Consider the following 24045-nt stretch of genomic DNA (forward strand, 5'->3'; position numbering starts at 1 on the left):
GTTGAACCTTTTGATTAATATAAGCCTTGCCAGAGCTAGGATATTTCCTTTAGATCATTGAATAAATAAAACATAAAGCAACTTTTTAATTGGGGAGAAATACCTAATATGGCTTTGCTTTCATTCTAACAGACATAAAAGATAAAGAAGATGCAACATGGTATTTCAAAACATTGCAGTTGGCACTGGCTTTAGCAATTATCCGCTCCAAGCCACCAGATAAAAGCAGCAAAGAATATGCAGTGCACCTGGCCAATACAGTATCTGAACAGGATTCTAAATGGAAAATGAGAGTTGAAGCATTAGAAATGGAAGTTCTTCATTTAAGGCAACAGCTTCTTTTGAATAAATGTTTTTCTGGAATCAGTGTAAAAAACAGTAAGTTTCAAATGTATTTCTAGTAATTAGCTCTGTAAAAGTAAGTGTGTTATTCATATATTCGGGGGTTTATAAATTGCCTTGCCATTAGTGTTTGAGCTTAAAATGAAGTAAAGCAGAATAGACAGCCAGCATGGAAGACTGATGAGTTGCCCAAATCTCTTGCTGGCTTCACTGCCTTTTGGGCAGTAACAGGCTGCAAACTCCTCTAGTTTTTGGGATCACAATCTGTGGACCCCTGAAGCCTTGAATGTGCTCTCCAGAGTTTTTCCAAAAAGTAGCTACATAGTAGCTATATATAATTTTTATATAATAGAAGTTGGTTACTATTAAACATACAATTATATCAATTAAATTAAATTAAATTAATCAGGTCAAGTTTTTTTTTGCCCTTATAGAATAGAAAAAAAAATGGAATTCTTTATTAGCCAAGTGTGATTGGACACATAAGGAATTTGTCTTCAGCGCATAAGGTCTCAGTGTACATAAAAGTTATAAGTGATAAATCATGATCATAGTCATCATAAATACATTCATCATGAATCATAAGACACAACACTTAGTGATAGTCATAGGATACTAAATAAGCAATCAATATATTTGTTTATTTGATTATCCACATCTTTGAATTCACACAACTGTCCTAAAAGCCAGCCAGGTTTTGGTAATAATACACACCAGGTGGCTTCTCTTATCTGTGATCAGATCACAAATAAGAATAGCTTCAACAGAAATACCCAAAAGCCTGGAGCTCTGGAGGTGTGTTGACTGAGAGGTAGGGTTAAGACAGGATCTAAGACACGGGGGCATATTCCATAAGAGCCTATTTGTTGACTTCACCATACTTGTCAGCATTAGAGGCTTACATGTTACTCCATTAATGGAAAAATACATAAAATGGCCATACCTTTGTTAGACATAGATGAGACTTTGCAGACAAAAGCAGTCATTTCCTCTAAGTAAATGACACTGATTACTAAATAAAACCTTTATTATGATTTTTTAAAAATTGTTCAGTGGCATTGATTGAAAATCATGGAAGTGATAGGAGCTTTTGAAGCCTAATGTTTTCAATGAAAGCCTCCTTTAGGAAATTTTGATTCCCCCCTCAGGTCTCTTGATTTAGAGTCCAGTTCTCTATGCATTGTAATATACTGAGTGTCTAGTTTTTTTCTTGTCTTTTCAGGGATTCTGCCACTTACAAGCCAGTCTGTGGCAGGTTCTAATGCAACAGAGTGCAGTGACCTTTTTGAAGACTCTGGATGTGATATCTCAAGTGATTGTACAGAAAACCTGCCTAGTTTAAGCCTCAGGGGACAGGATTTCAACAGTCTGGGCCCTCCCGTTTTGTCAAATGTACTTCCCACATTGACTTCCAGCAAGAATCAATCTGTGATGCTGCACATGCAGTTCCTACAACATTTCATTGAACTAAGAAATCTGGCAGAGTCCAATAGTGCGAAAAAAGATTTGATGAAACTTGGAAGGGATTGCTCTGTGGTGTCCAATTCTTTTTCCCAGTTACTCGATGGTCTGGTTACATCATATAACCTTCCTGAACAACCCTTTCCAGATTTTATGGCTCAGGCTGTTTTTGTCATAGCTAAATTCTTAAATGATGCTGATTTTTCTTGTCGGATATTGGGAAGGTGTTTTAAAAAGTTGGAAGACTCTGTGGAAAGACTTGTACAAATTATTTTAAACAGCAACTATCTCAACAGAGTAAGTAAAATACATTCCAGGAATTACTGTATTTTTAAGTTTGCAAGAATAATGACCATTCGGTTGTATGATGCTTATTTATGTGATGTTAAACATTTTATATTGCTGGAAATTCTGAGCTTCCAACCCTTTGCATGAATGAGAGTATGGAAGGCAATGAGTTTGTAAATAGTACACAACCCATATGTATCTGAACCAGACATATCAACATATTACATTTACTGTTTAATGGACAGCCTATATTTATAGAGTGTGTACAGTCTATTGACAGACTCAGGCTGAGGAAACTTATGATTTTCTCGTTAAGTCATAACTCTGGTCCAACTAATCTAGCATTGTCTCTGGAACAGCTACCCTAAGATGTCCTGGGAATTTAATGTAAATCTGCAGTTTAAAAATTATTACTGTCAGCTTGTTATAATTGCAAGTTGCCAAGCTCCTCCTCACTAGGAATTGCGTCCCTAGGCAATCCATCTCACTAGGTTGCATCACAAAGCTGCACAGGAACAAATTTTGCTACTTACATAGGAATTTGTGGAGCCTGTGCAACTGGATTCATGGACTATAACCATTTTTATTGACAGATTCCGCCTGGGCAAAATGTATATACCTCATTGAAAGTTTGTTAACTATGGAGCAGAGTCTAGTTCATTTGTTCTGCTTGTAAAAGTTATCTTTCATAATAAAGAAGTGCTTATGTTACATGCTCACATGCTTTTTGATGGTTCTAGATGAAACTTGCAACACATTCATTGAGCAAGCTGGCAATTTATAATCTGTTTAAAAAGTGCCCAAGAAGTACTCCATAAATATTATGCATGCATTTTGAAGATTAGCCTGTGTCATCTAAATTCAAATATTTCATAGTGCAAGAGAATCCAGCTCTTTCCCACTAAATGAGCTCAAGGGGTGGTAATGTATCCAGGTGGTTCTACTTTCTGATAAGGACAGAATTTCAGCGAATGTCAGTGTTTGAAAATATTTTATAATTTAAGGGATGTGTTGGAACATAGTGAAAATCTGTGAAATATCCAGGATAGTGTAATCTTTATAGGTTTCCCCAGACTTTCCTGATTATAGTTTAAGTAGGGTAATTAAATTTAGTAATACATTGTTCAAAAGTAATTCCTTTGCAGTTCCAGAAAATAGTTCTCTTTGGTATTAAATATTTACAGATTGAAGTCGTAATAGTTAATATTATGGTTTTCAACTATTAGATAATAGTTGAAAACCCTATTAAGTGGAATGATATTAATAATGTTTAAGAAACTTGGAAAAAGTATTTTACAGAACATGTATAACATTTTTTAATCTCGAATATAAAATTACCTGAACATAAAAGTTTTACAAGACTTTAATTAGATCTTGGCTTTGCTTTGTTTGGAGGTCGGTGACCAAAATATAATATCTAAACTTCAAATCACAATAGTAGAACATACCAGATAATTTTAGGCAATGAGACTTTAAAGAATCACTTTTGTCCTTGATTGTGAAATGATAACAAAGTATTCTTGATTCAAAAAATTATAGATTATTCCTCTATAATAGGAATTATAGAGGAATTATTCCTCTATTATAATATCTATAATAGACCTATTATAGATTATAGGTCATTCCTCTTGTGACACCTTAAATAAAGGAAATGGAGAAATAAATTGCATAACTATACAGAACATTTTTATAGACTGAGGAATAGTAAAAGTATGGACAATAGTAGTACTCTTAAATTGCCTTCTTCAAAAGTCACTGTTTGATTAATGTTTTCAATTTCAGATCACTTCTATCAAGAGACGTCTTAATGTATTCAGAATAACAAATTTTAAAATCAATTATTTATAGATAGCAGTTGTTTTTAGTGGCAAATATGATCAGGAATATGTAATTTATACTAGGAGTATAATTTAAAAACAAACACAGATTGTCATTGTAAAATTGGTTTACTAAGGATATCCTTTCAGTCACTCTTTGTTTCTGATAACAAAGAGTCTATCTTCTTAGACTCAAACTTTATTTTATGAAGAAGTTAGATTTGATATAGCTTAGAATCTGCTTCCTATGTGTATTTAAAATAATACACTTTTGAGCAGTTGGGTTGCAACAATATTTGTTATCAAATGTTTCAAGGATTATGGGTAAATTTAAATTTTATGAATTTGTAGTGAGGAATCTTGCAAAATGGCTTCTAAAGAGATTTAGCTATTCATAAAATGACCGCCTCAGAGAATATAAACAGGTACATCTGTGTTTTTGATTAGCTTAAATGCCCTAAAATATGGAATACTGTAGTTATATGCAAACTTCTTCTGTTTTGAGATCACAGTGATTATGCAATCACTATTATAGGTAGTTCTCAACTTACAACTGGTCATTTGTGATGTCTTGATGTGATGTCTCGCTGCCTGGAGGCCGTGCGGGTCTGGATGGGGAGGAACTTGCTCAGACTCAACCCCTCCAAGACCGAGTGGCTATGGCTTCCGGCGCCCCGATATAGTCAGCAGGTGCCATCGCTGACTATTGGGGGTGAATCTCTACCCCCCACGGAGAGGGCTCGCAATCTGGGTGTCCTTCTGGATGCACGGCTGTCTTTAGAAGATCATATGACGGCCGTGGCCAGGGGGGCCTTTTATCAGGTTCGCCTGATTCACCAGTTGCAGCCCTTTCTGGATCGGGACGCCCTGCGCACGGTCACTCATGCCCTTGTTACTTCCCGGTTGGACTATTGTAATGCTCTCTACATGGGGCTCCCCTTGAAGATCACTCGGAGGCTCCAACTGGTCCAGAATGCGGCCGCGCGGGTGGTTATGGGCGCAACTCGTTGTGCCCATGTGACACCCCTCCTGCGCGAGCTGCACTGGCTCCCAGTGGTCTTCCGGGTGCGATTCAAGGTGTTAGTTACCACCTTTAAAGCACTCCATGGCATAGGACCCGGGTACCTCCGAGACCGTCTTCTGCCACCAATAGCCTCCCACCGACCAGTCCGTTCCCACAGAGAGGGTCTCCTCAGGGTGCCGTCAACCAAGTTATGTCGACTGGCGGCGCCCAGGGGGAGGGCCTTCTCTGTGGGAGCCCCAGCCCTATGGAACGAACTGCCCCCGGAAATTCGTAAGATCTCCGACCTCCGGGCGTTTCGCTGCGCACTGAAGACCCTATTATTCCGCCAGGCCGGACTAGCAACACAATAGTTTTTAAATTGGGATATTTAAATTTATTGGGGTTTTAAATCTGAGCCACTTTATTTAATTATTTTAAATTTTATATTGTTGTTTTGTTTGTGTTTTTAAACAGGCTGTACACCGCCCTGAGTCCTTCGGGAGAAGGGCGGTATAGAAATAAAATTATTATTATTATTATTATTATTATTATTATTATTATTATTATTATTATTATTATTATTATTTAGTGACCATTCAAAGTTACAACAGAACTGAAAAAAAGTGACTCATTACCAGTCCCCACACATAGCAGCATCCTCATGGTCATGTGATCAAAGCTCAAGATGCTTGGCAACCAGCATGTACAGTATTTATGACATACAGTGGCATGCCAGAGTCAGGGATTATTATTTGTGACCTTCCCCAACTGGCTTTTAAAAAGTCAATGTGGGAAACCAGATTCACTTAATGATCATGTGAGTCACTTAACAAACAGAATAATTCACTTAACAACAATGGCAAAAAAGGCCATAAGTGTTATAACTATTAAGTAAAGTAGAAGAACTTTTAAATTTGCCACCACTTAATTTAGTGTTTAAAGGCTGCAATTGAAAAATAAACAAGGAAGCCTGAGGAGGACAAAGTAAAGTAATATGAGATGCATTGCTTCTCCTGGAACATCTGCAGCGACACTTCTCACTTTTTCTTCTTGTCTTACTGAGATGTGGTAACCACGTGATCGTAAATCGGTGGAGGAGGTATAGAAGACTGATGTTCCAGACAGCTATTTAATTTTAAATGCAATTTTCTAATAATTGAAAATTATTATTATTGTTGTTGTTGTTATTCATTGCACAATCAGCCAGATGTTCAGACTGGGTTTGGCATTTTCGTCTACCTATCAAGACCTTCCCGCCTTTTGCAATTGAGTGGTGGCAAATTTGTCAATGCCAATGGTGTTCAAGTGGTCCTCCAGTTGTTTTGGAATTGCACCCAAGGTTCTCCTCCTCCTCCTCCTCCTCCTCCTCCTCCTCCTCCTCCTCCTCCTCCTCATTATTATTATTATTATTATTATTATTATTATTATTTCTTCCTGTTGCAGAACACACCTAGGCCGTTTACTTGTCCCTTTTCTGGGCTAGTGAGTACAGTTTCAAACAACCACAGGATTGTAGCCAGTCCATCCTTTTTCCCTCTAATAAAGTTTATAGAAGCCTCTAGGCATTTTGGGCCATAGAACAGTGATGGCTATCCTTTTTGCCATCGTGTGCCAGGAGAGAGGGAGGGGGATTGCGTGCATACATGCCCACACCCATAATTCTATGCCCCCCATCCACGCGCATGTGCGCACAACACCACCACCCTTGCTCCCCCCGCTCCTAGAGAGGCTCTGGAGGCTGGGGACAGCAAAAAACAGGCCTTCTGTCCCACCGGAAGTTGGCAAACAGGCCATTTCTGGCCTCTGGAGGGCCTCCGGGCGGGGGGGAGGCCATTTTTGCCCTCCCAAGACTCCTAGAAATGCTCTGGAGCCAGGTGAGAGAGAAAAATGGTCCTTCCTCACCCCCACCCCCAAGGCCCTCCGGAGGCAGGAAACAACCTGTTTCCCTACTTCTGGTGGGACCAGAAGGCCTGAAAATCAGCCAGCCGGCACGCACATGCATACTGGAGCTGAGCTCACGTGCCCACTGATATGGCTATGCGTGCCACCTGTGGCACGCGTGCCATAGATTCGCCATCACGGACCTAGAATATTCTTTGAAATCAAGAGGCTTCCTAAAGTCTTCCCATTTTTACACAGGTTCCTCTGGATGTGAGTGTATGTTTATGTCTGGTAGGCTGGATACTTAATGCCAAGGAAAGCACTTGATGGCCATTGATGTTTAGAATTACTTATATGATTCAAGCTCCAGGCTGAGACCTATGAAATATTATATAAAACTACAGTAAATGAAAATGTTATTGACTACGTGTTAAGGTCATTTTTCTTGTAAATATGTAGCTAGAGACACCCATATATGTTCTCCATTGCGCTGGGGAGAGAGAATCCAGGACTGGGTGTTGCTCTCCTCTTCTGCCTGGAGACTGAGCCTGTCATCATTTTTGGTGATGCCTGATGATCTCCCAGCCCATGAGAAGGAGCATTCAGGTAGGACCAACAGCCCTTTCAGTTTATGAAAATAAAGATAATCACCAATAAATTGGATGATCCTAATAGTGCCATTGGATCTTCAGTCTTTCAATCTGAAGTTGCAGATCAGTAGTTTCTCAATAAAATTTAGAATATAATAGAACTTATCACTTGACAAGTGACTTTACTTGAAGTCACACTTTAAGCATATATCTTTTTAATCTGGTTTGTAATCAGTTTCTGCATCAAGGTTATAAATGACATGAATATGTTGCAGTAGCTAGTAAAGCAAATTGTGTAGTACCAACCTGAGTGTGAAGAAATTTGCCTCCTAGGTAAAGCTCTGAAATTAAAAGCCCCAAATGTTACGTATTCCGTTGGAATCATATGCTAGCAATAACTTGCGAGATTGAAAAACAAAATATGGCTGAATTGTATCTGGTAAGTCATTGTAAACGTATCTCTTGTGTATTTTTGAAAGCCAATAAAATTCTTTAACATCTTTGGAGCCACTAGCACAGACTAGATTTCTTTTAATCTGTTGGCTGGGTATAAAAGCAGTAAAACATCAGAATTTGATGTAGGGGCACTGGGGTTGCTGAAAGTTGCATTAACCTTTTATTCTTTCCTACTTTATTTGAGCTAGAGAAAAGAAACTAGAGAAATCTTGTTTGATTAAGGTCATGATTCTTCAAATTTAAATATAAATAGGTTTAGGATTATTTGTTTAGGAGTACATCCACTAAATAAATATAGTAAAAAAAATAACTTATTTACACCAGTAAACTTTGAAATGATTACTGTATACTTTTCTCATTTTTTCATTATATTTTTCATCTCTGTCATGATCTGGTCTAGTGCTTTAACATATAAAAGATAGAACATGGTGATTCTTTCTTCCTGTATTTCATGAAACAGGAAAGTAGTTAAAGTTATTGATTTATAGAACATTAGAAGTTAAATATGATTTAACTTAATTTTGAAGATCTTGTTTCAGTATCGATTTAAATAGCATTGCTCCTTGTATTAAAGATTAACAACATTGAGTACAATATTTCTGTGAAGAAAACCCAATGCTCAATGTAGTTAACAGGGAAGCGTCTTTGACACTGTATGAAAATGCAGACCAGTGGAATATTTCTGGTTGTGCTTTTAGGCTTTGCTTAATCTTAATCTAGAATATGTTAATTTAATCAAATTCATTTTACTTGTGTTAACAGGCAATTGCTCTCCATCTAATTGAGTATTAATCATAGTCATTCTAATTAAAATTATATAGCCTTTTATATCTTTGTGTTGTAGAAACAAAGAATTACTTTATCATATTTTTAGGAGAAGTGGGTGGAAGTTATATTTCAGTTACCACCACTTTATCAATATGGCCAATATCTAGAATCATAAAAATTGTAAGTCAACAGCAGAGGACAAGGAATATAACCCTTTTGTAGATTACATATAATGTAGGAAGAATAGTCCAGACATAATATATGGTAAAATTTCAAAGTCCAGTTGCTAAATGCTGTGTTGTTTGTATGAAAGCCAATAGCATGTGCAGGATGTGAAGTTTTAAACAGGTTGCAGTGGCATGCAAATAGAATATACCCTGGACTCTGCTGTCAGCATTTGCCCAGCCATTTTGTTGGACACTTTATTTCAAGAACATGAAACAAGAAGGAAAGTAATATGAGACTAAACATTTCTTTAAAAAAAAACTGTTCTGCCTTTACAATGTCTGTGTCTGTGGCTCTCTTATTCAAATTGGAATCCTATCCATTATCTTGTAGATCATATGTCCGCTAAAAGGAAATACTATAAGTCTGGAAATCAGAAAGCTAAACTATGATTTATCTTATACAACATGGTCAACCAAATTCAATTCCAAACACTTGGCAGATTATAATTCATGATTGTGAACAGTCAGTCTCTCTCCTCTAATGTTGGTCCTTTCTTGTTGCCTAAGACAAGGAATATTTTCCCAGCAATATTGGGAGGGGCAAATAATTTTTGGTAATGCTCCATATGCTTAAGCTGTCAATTTGTTGCATTCAGCTGAAAGTTTGCTTTCATCAGTGTTGAAATTTCAACTATCAGAAATGTGAAATTGAGATTATAATGCCACTTTATCTGTTGCCTCAAACTGTCAGATATCACGATGTGATTATATGGAGAGACCTAAAGTTATTTTTAAAAATAGAACAATCAAATTCTACATTAAAAAATTTATTCAGGATATTATTTCAGAATTCAGAAGTGAGTTTACATTAATCCAGATGGGAGAATGTATGCAGTTGTCAGTAGTCCTTTGCTAGTTATCTTACTGATATAAAAAAGGCAATATATCATGGTCTCAGGGTTTATTGAATTAATCACTCAAATCCTCTTCATGCCTCATTTCATTATTTGGGTATTAACTTTTATATTTTGTACCCCCAATTAATCTCTTCCTTCTACATTTCATTGATCTTTTTCATTTATTAATTATAAGCATCATTGAAAGGATTTATTGGTAAAATTTTAACTATGATTTATCATTAGTGTTTAATTTCTGCTAAGTGGCATTTTATTAAACATTATTCTTTGTAAAAGTCTAAATTAATACCATTTGTGAAGTTTTTGGTCCAATCTTGTCTATGGATATTTTGCGTTAGCAGTCTATTACCTATCCCTGACTAAAAAAAAAGGGGGGGTGGAGTTTCTGTGTATGATTTTGTATTGTCCAGAAAAGGAAAAAAAAGTGCTGCTGTATTATTTGTATGGCTACAAACTTATTCAAGCTTAATTAGAATGGGTGTTGGTCTTACCTGAGACGCCCTTTCTCGGGGCAGTGGGAACAGCAGTCAGGAATGGGTTAACTCTGTCTGTTAGCTGCTAGGACTGAGTCTGCAAACTGTTAAGCCACGCCTCTTCCTGTTGCTTCCCAGCTTTTTGACGAGATCGTCAACGCAGACTGACATGTTGAGCTGTGAACAAAGAAGATCAGAAACACACACACATCTGGACCCCAGGGCTGGGTGTAAAACCGAGTGGGTCTGACTGCTGTTCCCACTGCCCCGAGAAAGGGCGTCTCAGGTAAGACCAATGCCCATTCTCCATAACGGTGGGAACAACAGTCAGGAATGGGACATACCAAAGCTGGCTGTCCTATTGGGAGGGTGTAGTCTGGTCCTGTGTCCCCTGCTCTGAAAGGACTCTCTGGAGGACCCGCCTGCCAAAAGCTGCCTCAGCTGAGACGTAAGTGTCCAGCTTATAGTGGTGGATACCTGACCAAGTAGTGGCCAGCAGACCTCCTCTAGAGAGGCCTGGGTCACGCATGCAGCTGAAGTAGCTGTGCTCCTGGTAGAATGGGCGGTAATGTGTCTTGGGACCGGTAGGGCCTGGACCTCATAGGCCTTACCTATAGAAGCCCTAATCCATCTCCCCAAGGTTGAGGACGTAACCTTGCAACCGAGCGTTGCAGGTTGGAATGAGATAAAAAGGGCTTCCGTCCTCCTGAGGGAGGAGGTCTGTTTAACATAGACGGAAGCCCTTTTTGTCTAGAGCCCTTCGCACAGCCAAGATATGTCAAGTATGTTCCAAACGGTGGCCAGGCTCAGGACAGAAGTTGGGTAATACAAGTTCTTGACCCTGTGGAACAAAATGTTGACCTTGGGAAGGAATGTTGGGTTGAGTCATAAAATCACCTGGTCAGCATGGAAGATGCACAGATCCTCCCTGATCAACAGAGTTGCCAGTTCGGATATCCGCCTGGCGGAGGTGATAGCTACCAGGAACGCCATCTTATATGACAGGAAGTGTAGACTGACCTCCCTCAGGGGTTCGAAAGGACTCTGGGTAAGGACATTTAAGACACTGTTTAACCTCCACGTTGGAAATCGGTGTACCACAGGAGGCCTAAGGTTAGTGGCCCCTCTGAGGAACTGGCGGACCACCAGATGCTGGGAAAGGGAATCCCTGGTTCCACAAGTCAACACGGAGGAAAGGGCTGCAACCTGCCTCTGAAGGGTGTTTGGCGCCAGCCCATCATCCAAACCGTCTTGTAAAAAGTCCAAGACTAAACTGTAGAAACGTCCATGGGAACCAAGTCACATTTCAAGCACCAGCCACAAAATGCCCGCCATTTGGTATCATAGATGCAGTTGGTGGAAGCCCTGTGGGAAGCCTGGATAGTGTTTGTCCCCACTCAGCAGGCTCCGCTCAAGTGCCAGGCGGTCAATTGGAACTACTGGGGGTCTGGGTCGACCAACGCCCCCTGGCTGAGGCAGGTCCTGTCCTGAGGGATCCTCCAGGGCCATGTCACTGATAGGGTCACCAGGTCCGCAAACCAAGGCCATCTGGGCCAATGCAGGGCCAGAAGCAGAGGTTCTGCCTCCTCCTCCAGAAGCTTCCTGATCACTCGGAATCAATGGAAGGGTGGGGGAGGCATAAAGCAACCCCGACAGAGGTTTTCCTCCGGAGGACCTTCCAACGGTGAGGGCAAGGAGAGAGCCACTATAGGGGTATCTACCGGTGGCACCTGGAGAATGTTAGAAAGCTCTGGAGCCATGTTATAGAGGCATTTGTCCAGGCCATTAGGATTGGGACCTGAGCTGGGGGATGCCCACTGTCTCTGCACCACATCTGAAAAAAGTTTGGGAGCGGGCACGATTTCTGCCTCCACAGTGGGTTCCACAAATAGAGGGTTTCTTGGCTCAGTCGCCTCTGGAGTCATCCCCAGGAATGTCTGAGTGCTGCCCAGACAAGTAGTGTTCCATGCCTTGAACAGCAAAGACCTAAAAATGTGGGGCCAGAAAAGGCCGACGAAGACAGGATGGTCAGGAACCAAACACTCATCATCAGAGAGGTCGAAGTCACGTGGTGTATCTTCACCAGACAAAGATGCCTGGCCAGAAGAGACGGGAGTAGTCCTGTTCAAATCCCCCATGATTTGGGGTCCTTGATGGCGGTCCAGGTGTCTGGTGTAGTCTGACACCTCCGATTCAGCTCTTTGCTGCAGCTCGGCTGCAATGCCCTGCCTGATTGCCTCTGATATCAACACCCCCATGGAAGATGAAATTTGAGGTTCTGGTTGCTTATCCGAGCGAAGGCCAGCTGCGGCAGGTGTGAAGGTTGCTGATGGACCCCTTTGTGCCCCAGGTTGCACCCAGGATGGCAGTGGAAGCCAGGCATCTGGCATAGGGCCGAATAGTAGATCAGTGTTGCTGGGCAGATTAAGGCCCTGCTCTATAGCACCATCTAGGGACCATGATTCCCTAGGGCTCCTCTTAAGTGGATCAGGCTGTTCAGACCTTTCTGGTGCGGGAGGTTATACCTCCTGGTCGTCTCCACCGCCGCTCTGTCCTCGTCGATCTCAGCACGCAATGTGGGTTGCAAAGGCAAACACCTGGCTCAGTGTTTTGGAGCAAGCTCGTGAGCGCTGCACAGTCGGAAACTGCAAGCCAGCAGTCTGATGCTGCCTACGTGGCCTTCAGCGGGATCAGGCTAAAAGCTCTTCACGCTGGTAAGATAATTGCACAACCAAATGTCCTGGGAGCCTCTAAGAAGAGATCTTTGTCCTTAAAGATGGAAAAGGCAGGTAGAAATGTGTTAGCGCAAAAAGCCACAGCTGTCCAAGCTAGACTGAGTCTAAAAGCTGGGAAGCAACAGGAAGAGGCGTGGCTTAACAGTTTGCAGACTCAGTCCTAGCAGCTAACAGACAGAGCTAACCCATTCCTGACTGCTGTTCCCACCATTATGGAGAAGTAAGCCTTATTGAATTTAGTAAGTCTCGAGAATTGGCAAATAGAGTTTTCAACAAGTAACCTACTTATTAGTTAATACAAATGCAGGGGAAAGTATATTTAACTGATGTTCTAGCTCAGGGGTGTCAAACTCAAGGCCTGAGGGACGGATCTGGCCCGCAGGGTGCTTAAATCTGGCCTGCAGGGCTACCCTGGAAAGAATCATGGACCGGCTGCTTGGGAGCCCATTTTTTCTGGCAGAGCACTCGGGCCACCACAGTGACAAGTGTGACATCGAGCTGGCCACAACCACCCTGGCCAGGTCCACTTGGAGGTCAAACCCAACTCTGATGCGGCCCTTAATGAAATCAAATTTGACACCCATGTTCTAGCTTACTCTACCCATACAAACTTTCTAACCTTCCAAATAATCACAAAAGCTGGTGCCATTCTCACAATCATTTGGAAGGTTGATTCTCCAAATCACACAATTTGGAATAGGAGCTTTCCAAATGGTGCCCACTTGCAGAAAGGCATGAGATGGCCTCTGTAGGAAGGATGCACCACATATCAATTGGGCATGCCTGCCAGCAGTTTCAGAAAAAGGCAAAGTAAGTGGAGACATTTATATGTGCTGCTCCAATTTAGGCAGGCCTCCCGGGTATGGTATGGTAGTGAGCAAGTCTGGGTCTCCCAAGTATGGTGGGGCAGCAAAAGGCCTGGGCACCCTCAGCAGTTTTCTGCACAATGGGAGACCCTGTATAAAAAACCAGGCCACCTAGCTCACAGCAGCTTTCCGCATATTAGTGGGCCCTGTAGCTGTTGCAGTCTTCCCCACCCTGAGGCACTCATGCTATCAGATAATGGGGGAGCCAGTACTGCATTCATTGAACAAAGCAATCATATGATGCCTTGGTTAATGATTATTTCACTCGACAAAAGAAGATTCCATAGATAATTGTGGTCATAAATTGATTACCTGTATAATCAAAAATATAACCATTTCTATCACTGCATTGTCTTGTTCTCCCTCCATATCCCTGAATAAGTCCTCAGCTATGCTGAATGCTAAATTGTTTCTATATTGAATATGCTTTGGATTGAGATTTTTCTTCAATGTTCTGCTGTTGTTTATAGGTAAATAAGCCCAGGGAAGGATTTCCGAGAGAAAATAAATTGTATATAACTTTTTCTTTGTTTAGTATACAATGATGTATAGGCTTAATAGTCTGACTCAAAATTCACAGTGTAAATAAATGATTAAGATGCATAAATGGTAGTGTTTCAAATAATCTAGACTCATTAGGCAAAAAATTTAAATAAAAAATATGGAATAGGAAATAAATACTAATGTTGCTGTCTCTTTCTCTGCTCTCCAGTTTTAACTATGCTGGTGGATGGAGGAGAGAGAAAAAAACCTCACCAGAAGCATGGCACCCCAACCCAATAAAGTGTCTGAATGCTGTTGCAGTTGTTATGTCTAGATGATTCACATAATCTTATTGATAGGCAGGAATAAATCCCAATGAAATCAGTAGATATAAATAATACAAATAAAAATATTTGTACACTGCCCAATTCTCAGCAATTTAAGAATAATCTACTGTAATTATATAGGTCTGTTGTCTGCATAGGAAGAAATCCAGAATAACACCATTGATTTAGATAGCTTTGCTACCTATGTGGTTTTAAAATGAAACTAATTTGGGAAAAATGGTTTGGAGGTACCAAATAACCATAACAGCTTTAGAGAATAATAAAAATGAAGTGCTCAATAATTATACTGCTGAATTAAACACCAGATTAAATTTAGACAAAGTTCCCACTTTATCAATACATTATATAAAAAGAGGCATTTGAATTATTGAGATTTCTATTTCAAGTTTATCAATTTTATATATCTTCTTTTTATATGCATAGAAAAGTGTAAAACTTTGCCAATTTAAACAATGGAAGCTTGGAATCTCTTGTAATATTTTAATAGTATATATAACCATTAAAAATAAATGAATGATAGCAAAATGACTGAGATTTTGAAATTCTGAAAATCAACTTGCAGATGAACAAAGCAACGGGACTGTCACACTGTGTTCCATTTTTGCTATTTACTCAAAATTAATGCATAGTCATAGTATATTTCTTAAGAGTAACACACAGGGTTGTTGTCATCAACAGGTTTAGCAGAGAATGTATAATATAGCCTTTATTGTCATTGTATATCATGTATACAACGAAATTGCCTCACTGGTACAATCCATGACAAAAAATACAAACAGCATAAATAGTATAAAGAATAATCCCTATGCAAGTAATTGGGGTGGGGGGAGAGAGAGAAAGAAAGAAAAAGAAAAGCTAGTCATACGTTTCCGCGTGTGTATGGAATGATTATGGTTGTGTTTAAGAGTCTGACAGCCCAACATGCTCCAACAAACACAATGATTATAAAAAAGGTGCTGGAGTGTGCAGAAGCAGACAAGTTAACGATGGAATTTAAGGACAGAAGGAAACTATTTATTATGAAACATGGAACAGATGGTACGATTGGCTGGAAAAGGAATCTAAAATTAATGGATAGTGTATAGCAAAAGATAAGATATTATAATGAAATGTTATATTTAATGTGTAGTAGGTATGTATATAAAATGTATTGATTATATGAATAAGTATGTAACAAACAAAATATTATGTATATAATTGGCTGAAAGATAAATTGGATATTACTAAAAATGCCGATATTGGAAAGCTGTAAAAGTGTAACTAAGATTTAAAAGATGTAAACGTTGAATAAAAACATTTTTTTTTTTAAAAAAAAGAGTCTGACAGCCCAAGGATAGAAACTTTTTAAACCTATTTGTTCGGCTGGCTATGCTTTGATGTCTTCTGCCCAATGGTAGAAGTGTAAAGATGGCTTTAAAAATTGGTGCTTTATTACATTAACAAATATGTGCAAATAACGTACTGATAATCTCTTGCTGTTTTACAAATATTGGTAATCCATGTCATTTAAATTAATAATACTAACATTACTAACTGTTCGTATATAAACTGAAATTAAAAGAAGCAAAGAAAAATATTCTGATGTTGACAAACCATTAGATATTGGCAATTCATTACCTCAAATTTGTTGTAGACTTAGGCTTCCAGATTTATGTAACATTGTTTTGGGAATTCCAAAAATAAGCAAAAATGCCATACAATCATGTCAGTGGTGGGTTTCAAAATTTTTTACTACCGGTTCTGTGGGTGTGGCTTGGTGAGCATGGCATGGCTTGGTGGGCGTGGCTTGGTGGGCGTGGCAGGGGAAGGATACTGTAAAATCTCCATTCCCACCCCAATCCAGGGGAAGGTTACTGCAAAATCCCCATTTCTCCCGATCAGCTGGGACTTAGGAGGCAGAGAATAGATGGGGGCGGGGACAGTCAGAATTTTTATTACTAGTTCTCCAAACTAGTCAAAATTTCTGCTGCCGGTTCTCCAGAACAGGTCAGAACTTTCTGAAGCCCACCTCTGAATCATGTGCTAGGAAAAAGGGAGAGGGTAGAATACTTTTGAAGGAAGGAACTGAACATGATTTTTTTTTTGTCTTGGGTGAAGGGAGAAAAAGATTGCACTTCTGTGTGCATTGGTACTGGGTTTTGCAGGTGTTCACAGGTAGTCCTCAACTAATAATCACAATTTAGTTTGGAATATTGGTCATTAAGGTTGTTTAACGGGTCACTACGTGGCCAGGTACAATTTTACAACCATTTTTACAATGGTCATAAAGCAAACCAAGTAATCAAATCCAGCGTATCTAATGGGTGTTTTTGCAGGACAATGGCAAGAAATATAGTAAATCATGAACATGTGATTAAGGGATGCTAGAACTGCTAGAACTAGTAAATGTGACTTGATTGCCAAGCACCCAAAATGTGATTATGTGACCATGGGAATGTGTGTGTGTGAGTGCAGCAGTCATACATTGGAGGACAGGTTGTAAGTAGATATTTTGAAGTTTGTTATAACCTCAAACAGTTATTAAGTAACCAGTCATTAAGCAAAGACTACCAATATATGCATTCCATAAATCATTATTTATTAATAATTGATATATTTGAACACACTATATATCAACCTAATAGAGGATTGTGGTAGTAAACCCTATTGGCATGCTAAGTGCCTACAGCTTTAAGACACCAAATCAAGTTATAGAAGAGTTTATTGCATTCTGATTTTATTCCTGTCAGATATCAGCATAAACGTTGAACTTAAACTCTCCCTGGCACCAGGTAAACCCAGATATTAAGCTCCCCTCAGACACTGAAGCATATTGAGTGACTCTGTGCTAGTTTCTTTGTATCGGCCCAAAACACCTCACGAAGTTATTGTGGAGAAAATAGGAGGTGGGAGCATTATCTATTCTACCCTGGATTTCTGAAGGCAGGATAATAATCAAATAAATGGTATTCAGTAAATTAGTGTAGCTTCACTGCATGGAAGTTGTTCTAAAATTGGTTCATTGGCATGAAAGGCAGTAATTTAGCATGCTGTTTATGATCAAATAAATCTGACTATATCTACTCATATTTTTAATGGTTGTAAAATATACAAAATAGTTTTATATTGATGTATAGTACATTTCAATAAAATGTGTTGGGCTTGCTTTTTTTAGTCTCTACTAGTACTTTGGATGTTCTATAGATGTTCTAAATATCTGCACATTTTAATTTAGTTAAAACTATTTTTTTTTTATGGGATGAAACTTAATGATATTTTTATTCAGTTTCAGATTCAGAATTCCATCTCCCATACCCTTGTTCTGTTTGGACAATGTAGCATACTGAAGCGTTCTACAATATCACTGCTTTTCAGAGAAATCAGTCAATTTGCTAATAAATTGCAGCATGCAAACAAGGTACAATTCTGTAGTTTTATGCTGTTATAAATTTTATAGATTTTACCTTGATACTGTTATTCCTAAAGGTTTATTTTTTATATAAGTATTCTGACTTACATCTGTAGTTTATTAACCAGATTTCAATATAGGTAGGGATGATTAATATCACTAGTGGTAAAATTTATCTCAGTAATGAACTTTGGGGAAGCAGCCATGCACACACATTCATCCAGAAACAATTGGGGAAAGCTATTGAAGCAGCTTCATTGAGTGACATGGCTGCTTTAATGTTTCAAGATAGGCTGGTTCACTTACATCACAGGTGTCAAATCACAGGTGTCAATCATGTCACATGATGTATTGTGATGTATCGCGTTGTTTACCTTTGCAGAGCTCAGGTGGGTGTGGCCTGCACGTGACACATCTGTCCATGGACTGCCAGTTTGAATTGCCTGACTTGCATCAACATGCCTTGCAAAGTGGCTGTTTTGAATGCTTTATACTGGTTGATTATAGTGTTTAGATATTCAGATCATGTGGCTCAGTGCTTTTAAGATGGGGAAATTAAAAGATACCTAGAAACAAAATTAAATGAAATGATTAGGTATTGTTAAGAAAGATTTGATTCCCAGAAAATGGAGCAAGTTCACTGAACTGTTTCTTAGAGTTTCTTAGAGCCTTATACCACAATTGACAATGGTATATGAGATGAAAAGATAGTTCCTTTATCTTATTGTAAATAAGTCAAAATATAAATTACTTTTTTATCCATTCTTGTTACCGTACCTCCATCTCTCATTCCTTTGTTGTGCTTCTGTATCTGTTTTGAGCTTGTGGGAATAGAGCACAGTCATAACATGCTCTTTGTAAAATGTTCTGCACATAGATGACATATAAATAATGCAGACGAAAGCATGAATTGTCACCCGCAGAAATATACTAGGGGTACTAGAGATATTCTTATGCATTTGAATCTAGGCTTTCAGCTGAATTCTATGATGTTCCTTGTATTTTGCCTCAGTTGAGGCATAATAGTTCCTTGCTGACCAGAACTTTCATTGGCTGTAAGTCAACTCTAGAAATGGAAAGGAAATATTAAAAAATGTGACCTGCCAGTCAATCTGGAGAATGATCAATGGCTTAAAAAAAAAAATCCAGCGCTCTGCAGATTAGAAGCAGATGTTTGCTGTTTTCTTTTATTGTACAACAAAACTGAATGTGACAATCAGAAAACAGAAATTATTTTTTTCTTCAGCTGAATAAGCAATTAAATTGATTTTGTGAACATAAAATGATTTATTATAAGAAGGTTTAAAATAAAATGCATTTAGGGCATCTTTATCTGCATGTTGAGAGGCCCCATTTGTCTTTCTGTAAAAATAATTGGCAAGTCCCTGTAGTAACAATTGTATGACAGTCCATTGTCTGATGAACGATGATGAGAGATACCATGCATTGTTTCTTGAATTTTCTTAATCTTCTATGCATTCTGGAAGAGGAAAAAGAGCCGCCAAACATTTTGGGAAGTGACACCATTAGTTAAGAAGTTGTTGCTATTAAGAAAATACGTCCTGTACGATTGTAATTGTGACTTAGCCAGCACGAGTCTATCTATTCCACACCCAAAATATTGTAGTAGTAGGGTTCCGGGAAGAAATCAACAATTTAGAGCAGGGTGTCAAACTCACGTCGTCACGGCAGCGTCACGTGACATATCGGGACTTTTCTCCCTTTCGCTAAACTGGGCATGGGCGTAGCCAGCGCATGACGCATCCAGCCCATGGGCCGGGAGTTTGACAGCCCTGACTTACAGCAAGCATGTCCAGCCCGTGCCCCATATGCAGCCCTGAACAATTAGTCATGTGGGCACACAAGACACCCCCCTCCCACCACCAAAATAAAGAAAGTTTGTTGCTTATATACATTAACTACATATTTTATATGCGGCCCAGGACAATTCCTCTTCACTCAGTGCAACTCAGGCAAGCCAAAAGGTTGGACACGCCTGACCTAGAGAACTTCTGTGGTGACATGCAAGCTGAGGAGCTAATAGGATAAGTTTCAGGAATGCTTACAGAAAGCCAGGAACTTTGGTAAAGAAAGAATCCTGAACCCAATGACCAAGCATAGAAATGGTGACATCCAGAATAAGATGTCTGTCCAATATATTATTGACAGCAGAAATGGATTATAATATTAAAAAGCAGCACAGAACTGTAAAATAAACAGAAAGACATTAATGGAGAAAATCAGATCTGATATGCTCTGCTGAAGATGATTTAATTTGTGGAGAAACATGCTGAGATAGGTACTTGTCAAGAGAAAGACTGATGGTAGCCTTTGCTTCACACTTACCTCTGGACTGTCAAATAACAGGTGGCTGCAGAAGGTTTGAGCGAGACCTGAGAATTCCCTGAAGCTGTGCCAAAAACCACTCAAACCTATCCACATATCCATAATATGATTGTAGGACTCATTTGTTTTAGAACTGTTCCAGTAAGTAGATATGTACCTCTCATGCTATAGAAAAAAACAAATCAAAATACATTTTATTTATAATGCATGGTCGCAATGGGTCACCACTTCTATCAGATAAAAACAGATAATTATATACCATGGATAACAGCTGTTACAGCTCTTGCATTTACTATTCCCCTCTTGCTCTGAGTAAAACATGTTTTTAACAAATGGAAGTTCTCTAGTTGCTTTACAGTTTCGATAATCCCAGTCTTATCTGGAAGGTGCAACTTAATTTTATAAGATTTTTGGCATGAAATAGCAAAACCCTGGGAAGCTTGCTTACAAAATACATTGCAGGTAGTCTTCAAATTACAACCACAATTTAACTCCAAAATTTCCATTGCTAAGCAAGACAGTTGTTAAATGAGTTTTGTGACTTCTCTTGCCACAGTTAAGTGAATTACTGCAGTTGTTAAGTGGATCATTTGGTCATTCTGTGAATCTAGATTCATTAAGTGAATCTTGACTTTGCTTATGGGAAGTTGGCTGGGAAGGTTACAAATGGTGATCACACGATCTTGGGACAATGCAACTGTCCATAAACCCATTTCAGTTGTCAATCATCTGATTTTTGATCATTTGAATGCTGCAAAGGTTGTATGAAAACCAATCATAAGTCATTTTTTTCAGTGCTATTATAATTTTGAACAGTCACTAAGCGAATGGTTGTAGGTCAAGGACTAAATGTATACAAAGTTGAAATGCTGAATGGCCAATCATGCTGATTCAGTCTTTTTAGTTGAAACATATGGGATCTCTTCGATAGTAATGGTCAAATATACAATTTGAACCTGCAAATCTCAAGTCTATGTAGAAATCAGATAGATGACAACTCTGGAAAAGAAATTTATTTAGATGGAAGTAACTAAATGAAATGAAAACAGCAAGGTATTGTTATTCCAGATTATGAGAAACTGATACCTATGGAATGGATAAGAATGTGTTTTAGAAATGCCAATGTACATTTCTGACACAGCTGATCACTCCTCTACCATCCAAAAAGCAAGCTAGAGTACTAAAACATGATCCCTAGGTGTTTTGTATTCAATAGAATGGCAGCCATTAGATCACCTAAGACCTATTTACATCTGATAAATCCATATTCATAATAATATAAATTCATCTACAGGCCACTATTGTTTAGGGACTGCCTCAGTTTGTAGTTATGACAATGAAAAAAATATCTTTGTGATCCAATTCATGCTTTTATGACCTTTGCATCATACCTGTTCAGTATTACAGTCAGTTAGTAGTCATTGTCCTGTGCTTGATTTCCAGAGTGAAGCTATTGCTTAAACTATTATCTTCCTGAGCTGCTTCTGATAGTAGAGCTCCCCTTTGAAAGTGCTAACCTCAAATAAACAACCTCAGCTCTGTGACCTTAATTAGCCTGATACTATCTGCTACCTATTATTGAGAAGGCCCTAATCAGTTTCACACTAAAGACTTTTAATTTGCTTCCTAAACTTCCAACCACAAGCTCACTAGGCAAATAGCCAGTGCTAGCATATTCCTTTCAAAGGAGCTTGAGACATCAGCCTAATAATGCACATTTCACAACTCTCCTATCCCTAATTATATTAACCTATTTTAGGACTCTTTTTAAATATAAGTTACACTATTCTGAGTGAGACAAAAAGCAAGATTTTCTGTGGGATTATATAATATGTAAAAAAGAAACAGCATAGTAACGGCCCTGGATCTTTCTCCCCATGGAAGTCAGCTAAACAACCAAAGGTAGGGTAACTTTGTACATGAAAAGGTTCTAAATAAAACAAACCTCCCTCTTATTTCCCACAAATTTGAAGTTTTAGAATGGATTTGCAAAGACAACTGGGGGGAAAAAACAGCTGTTAGAGCTTTCTTTAACAGCTATTTTCAGTCAGGGATGAGTTAGAGATAAGCCATGATTCCCTTATAGGATCAGTGGTGGTATTCAGACGGTTCTATCTGGTTCGGGTGAACCGGTAGCAGCGGCTGTGGGAGGCTCCGCCCACCCACCCAGATGTCATCACATCCTGTTTTTGACACTCACTATGCACATGTGCATGACGCTCTGCATGCGCGCTCACATTTGCAAACCAGTAGCGAAGGTAAGTGAATACTACCCCTGTATAGGATGTTTTGATCTGAGTCACGCAAACAGCAGCAGATGCTAGTATAGTATGTTTATTACCCAACTATATTGTGTCAAGCTGTTTCTCAAAGCAGCCCCCAAACCTTTCTGTAGTCAGGCTGATAAAGTTTGGCCCCAATTTCCCCACAATCCACGAGACCCCAGTTCCAAGGACAAGGTCCAATATCCACAAGAGCGAGGTCTGCAATTCCACCAGGCAACAGCAAAGCCCAAAGTCCACAGAGCAGGGTCTGCAAGCAATCCAAAAAGCAAGAACAAGGTCCAACATTCACAGAGTCGAAGAGAGTGCACTGCAGAAGTAAATGGTTGTCTCCAATAAACTCACCCTCTCCTATGTCTGACTAAATCTCCCAAGTCCAGTGTTTTTCATTAGGAGGGGTAAAGCTGTTTCCTTGCAAGTAGTCTCACCGACCTCCTCTGTGCTTCTCTACACAACACTCTTTGTGTCTGTGGATTGGGTGCAAGCAGCAGCTGTTCCTCATTAGAGGCGGAACTCAGCAACAGACGATCCTCCCTTGCTTCTGCTAGTGTAGGCTGCTGACTATCCAGTCGACTGTTCACTTTGATGCCAGACAGGCCCAGGACTGGATTTTCCTCTGCTCCCGGGCTCTCTGGACACTTCTAGGGATTCATGCCAACCCCACCTGAGGGCTCCAGTTCCAGCATCTTCCTCCTCCAAACTGGCTTCCAATGGGGTACCATCATACAGGGGTTCTTTGTATGTCATCATTGCAATTAAATAGTCCAACCATCAACCTCGGATACGGAAAATAAATTTGAAGATAAAAAGCAAAATCAGTTTAGAGAGGAACTCCCTTGAGAAAGTTCAAAGGAGTTTGTGGCAGGTTAGTCAGTTTCATCAAATATTAATGCTTTTTTTGAATATCACATTATTTTATTTTTTCCCACTGGAAATATGGGTTACATCAGAGCTGGGATTGGATTGCTATTGGGTTAACCCAGTTCTAGCTACAACTAGCAAAACAGCAGAAAAACCCAAGGGCAGTATTGTAACTTGTTAGCATTGCCTTACAATTCAAATGTGGGCCATTTCCTTCTTTGAAACCATGGTTATTGGCCTTCATGCTTTCATTCAATCAAGCTGAAATCCTGCTTTATTCTTCTAACACTATAAACCTATAGGAAGCCTTTGACGTAAAATTGCAAGCCTACACCCAGACATATTTTCACTTAGCAATTGCCTCTTGATAACTGAGTTGCCAGTTCCAATTGTCACTAAACAAGGACTTCTGGTATTTATTTCTGTATTTCCCCTTGGAGTGTTACTTTTTAGAATATATCTGGATACATAGTTCATAATAGTAATATAATACTCTATGCTAAGTCTAGTTGTCAGTTTCATTTCAGAGCCAAAGGAAGATATGGCTATTTATCCAAGCATTTCTGTCATTAGA

General features: G+C 39.2%; 1 protein-coding gene across 1 annotated transcript in view; it reads left to right on the top strand.

Moving 5' to 3' along the window:
* Positions 1-24045, top strand: part of MEI4 (meiotic double-stranded break formation protein 4) — a 47245-nt gene that overhangs the window by 9573 nt on the left and 13627 nt on the right. The window contains exons 2-4 of the mRNA XM_034431830.2: positions 133-378; positions 1565-2100; positions 17860-17991. Coding sequence (XP_034287721.2) covers positions 133-378; positions 1565-2100; positions 17860-17991 — 914 coding nt within the window. The remainder of the gene's footprint in view (positions 1-132; positions 379-1564; positions 2101-17859; positions 17992-24045) is intronic.

Source organism: Pantherophis guttatus, chromosome 1, assembly GCF_059756535.1.
Source record: "Pantherophis guttatus breed Tessera chromosome 1, ASM5975653v1, whole genome shotgun sequence".
NCBI lineage: Eukaryota > Metazoa > Chordata > Lepidosauria > Squamata > Colubridae > Pantherophis > Pantherophis guttatus.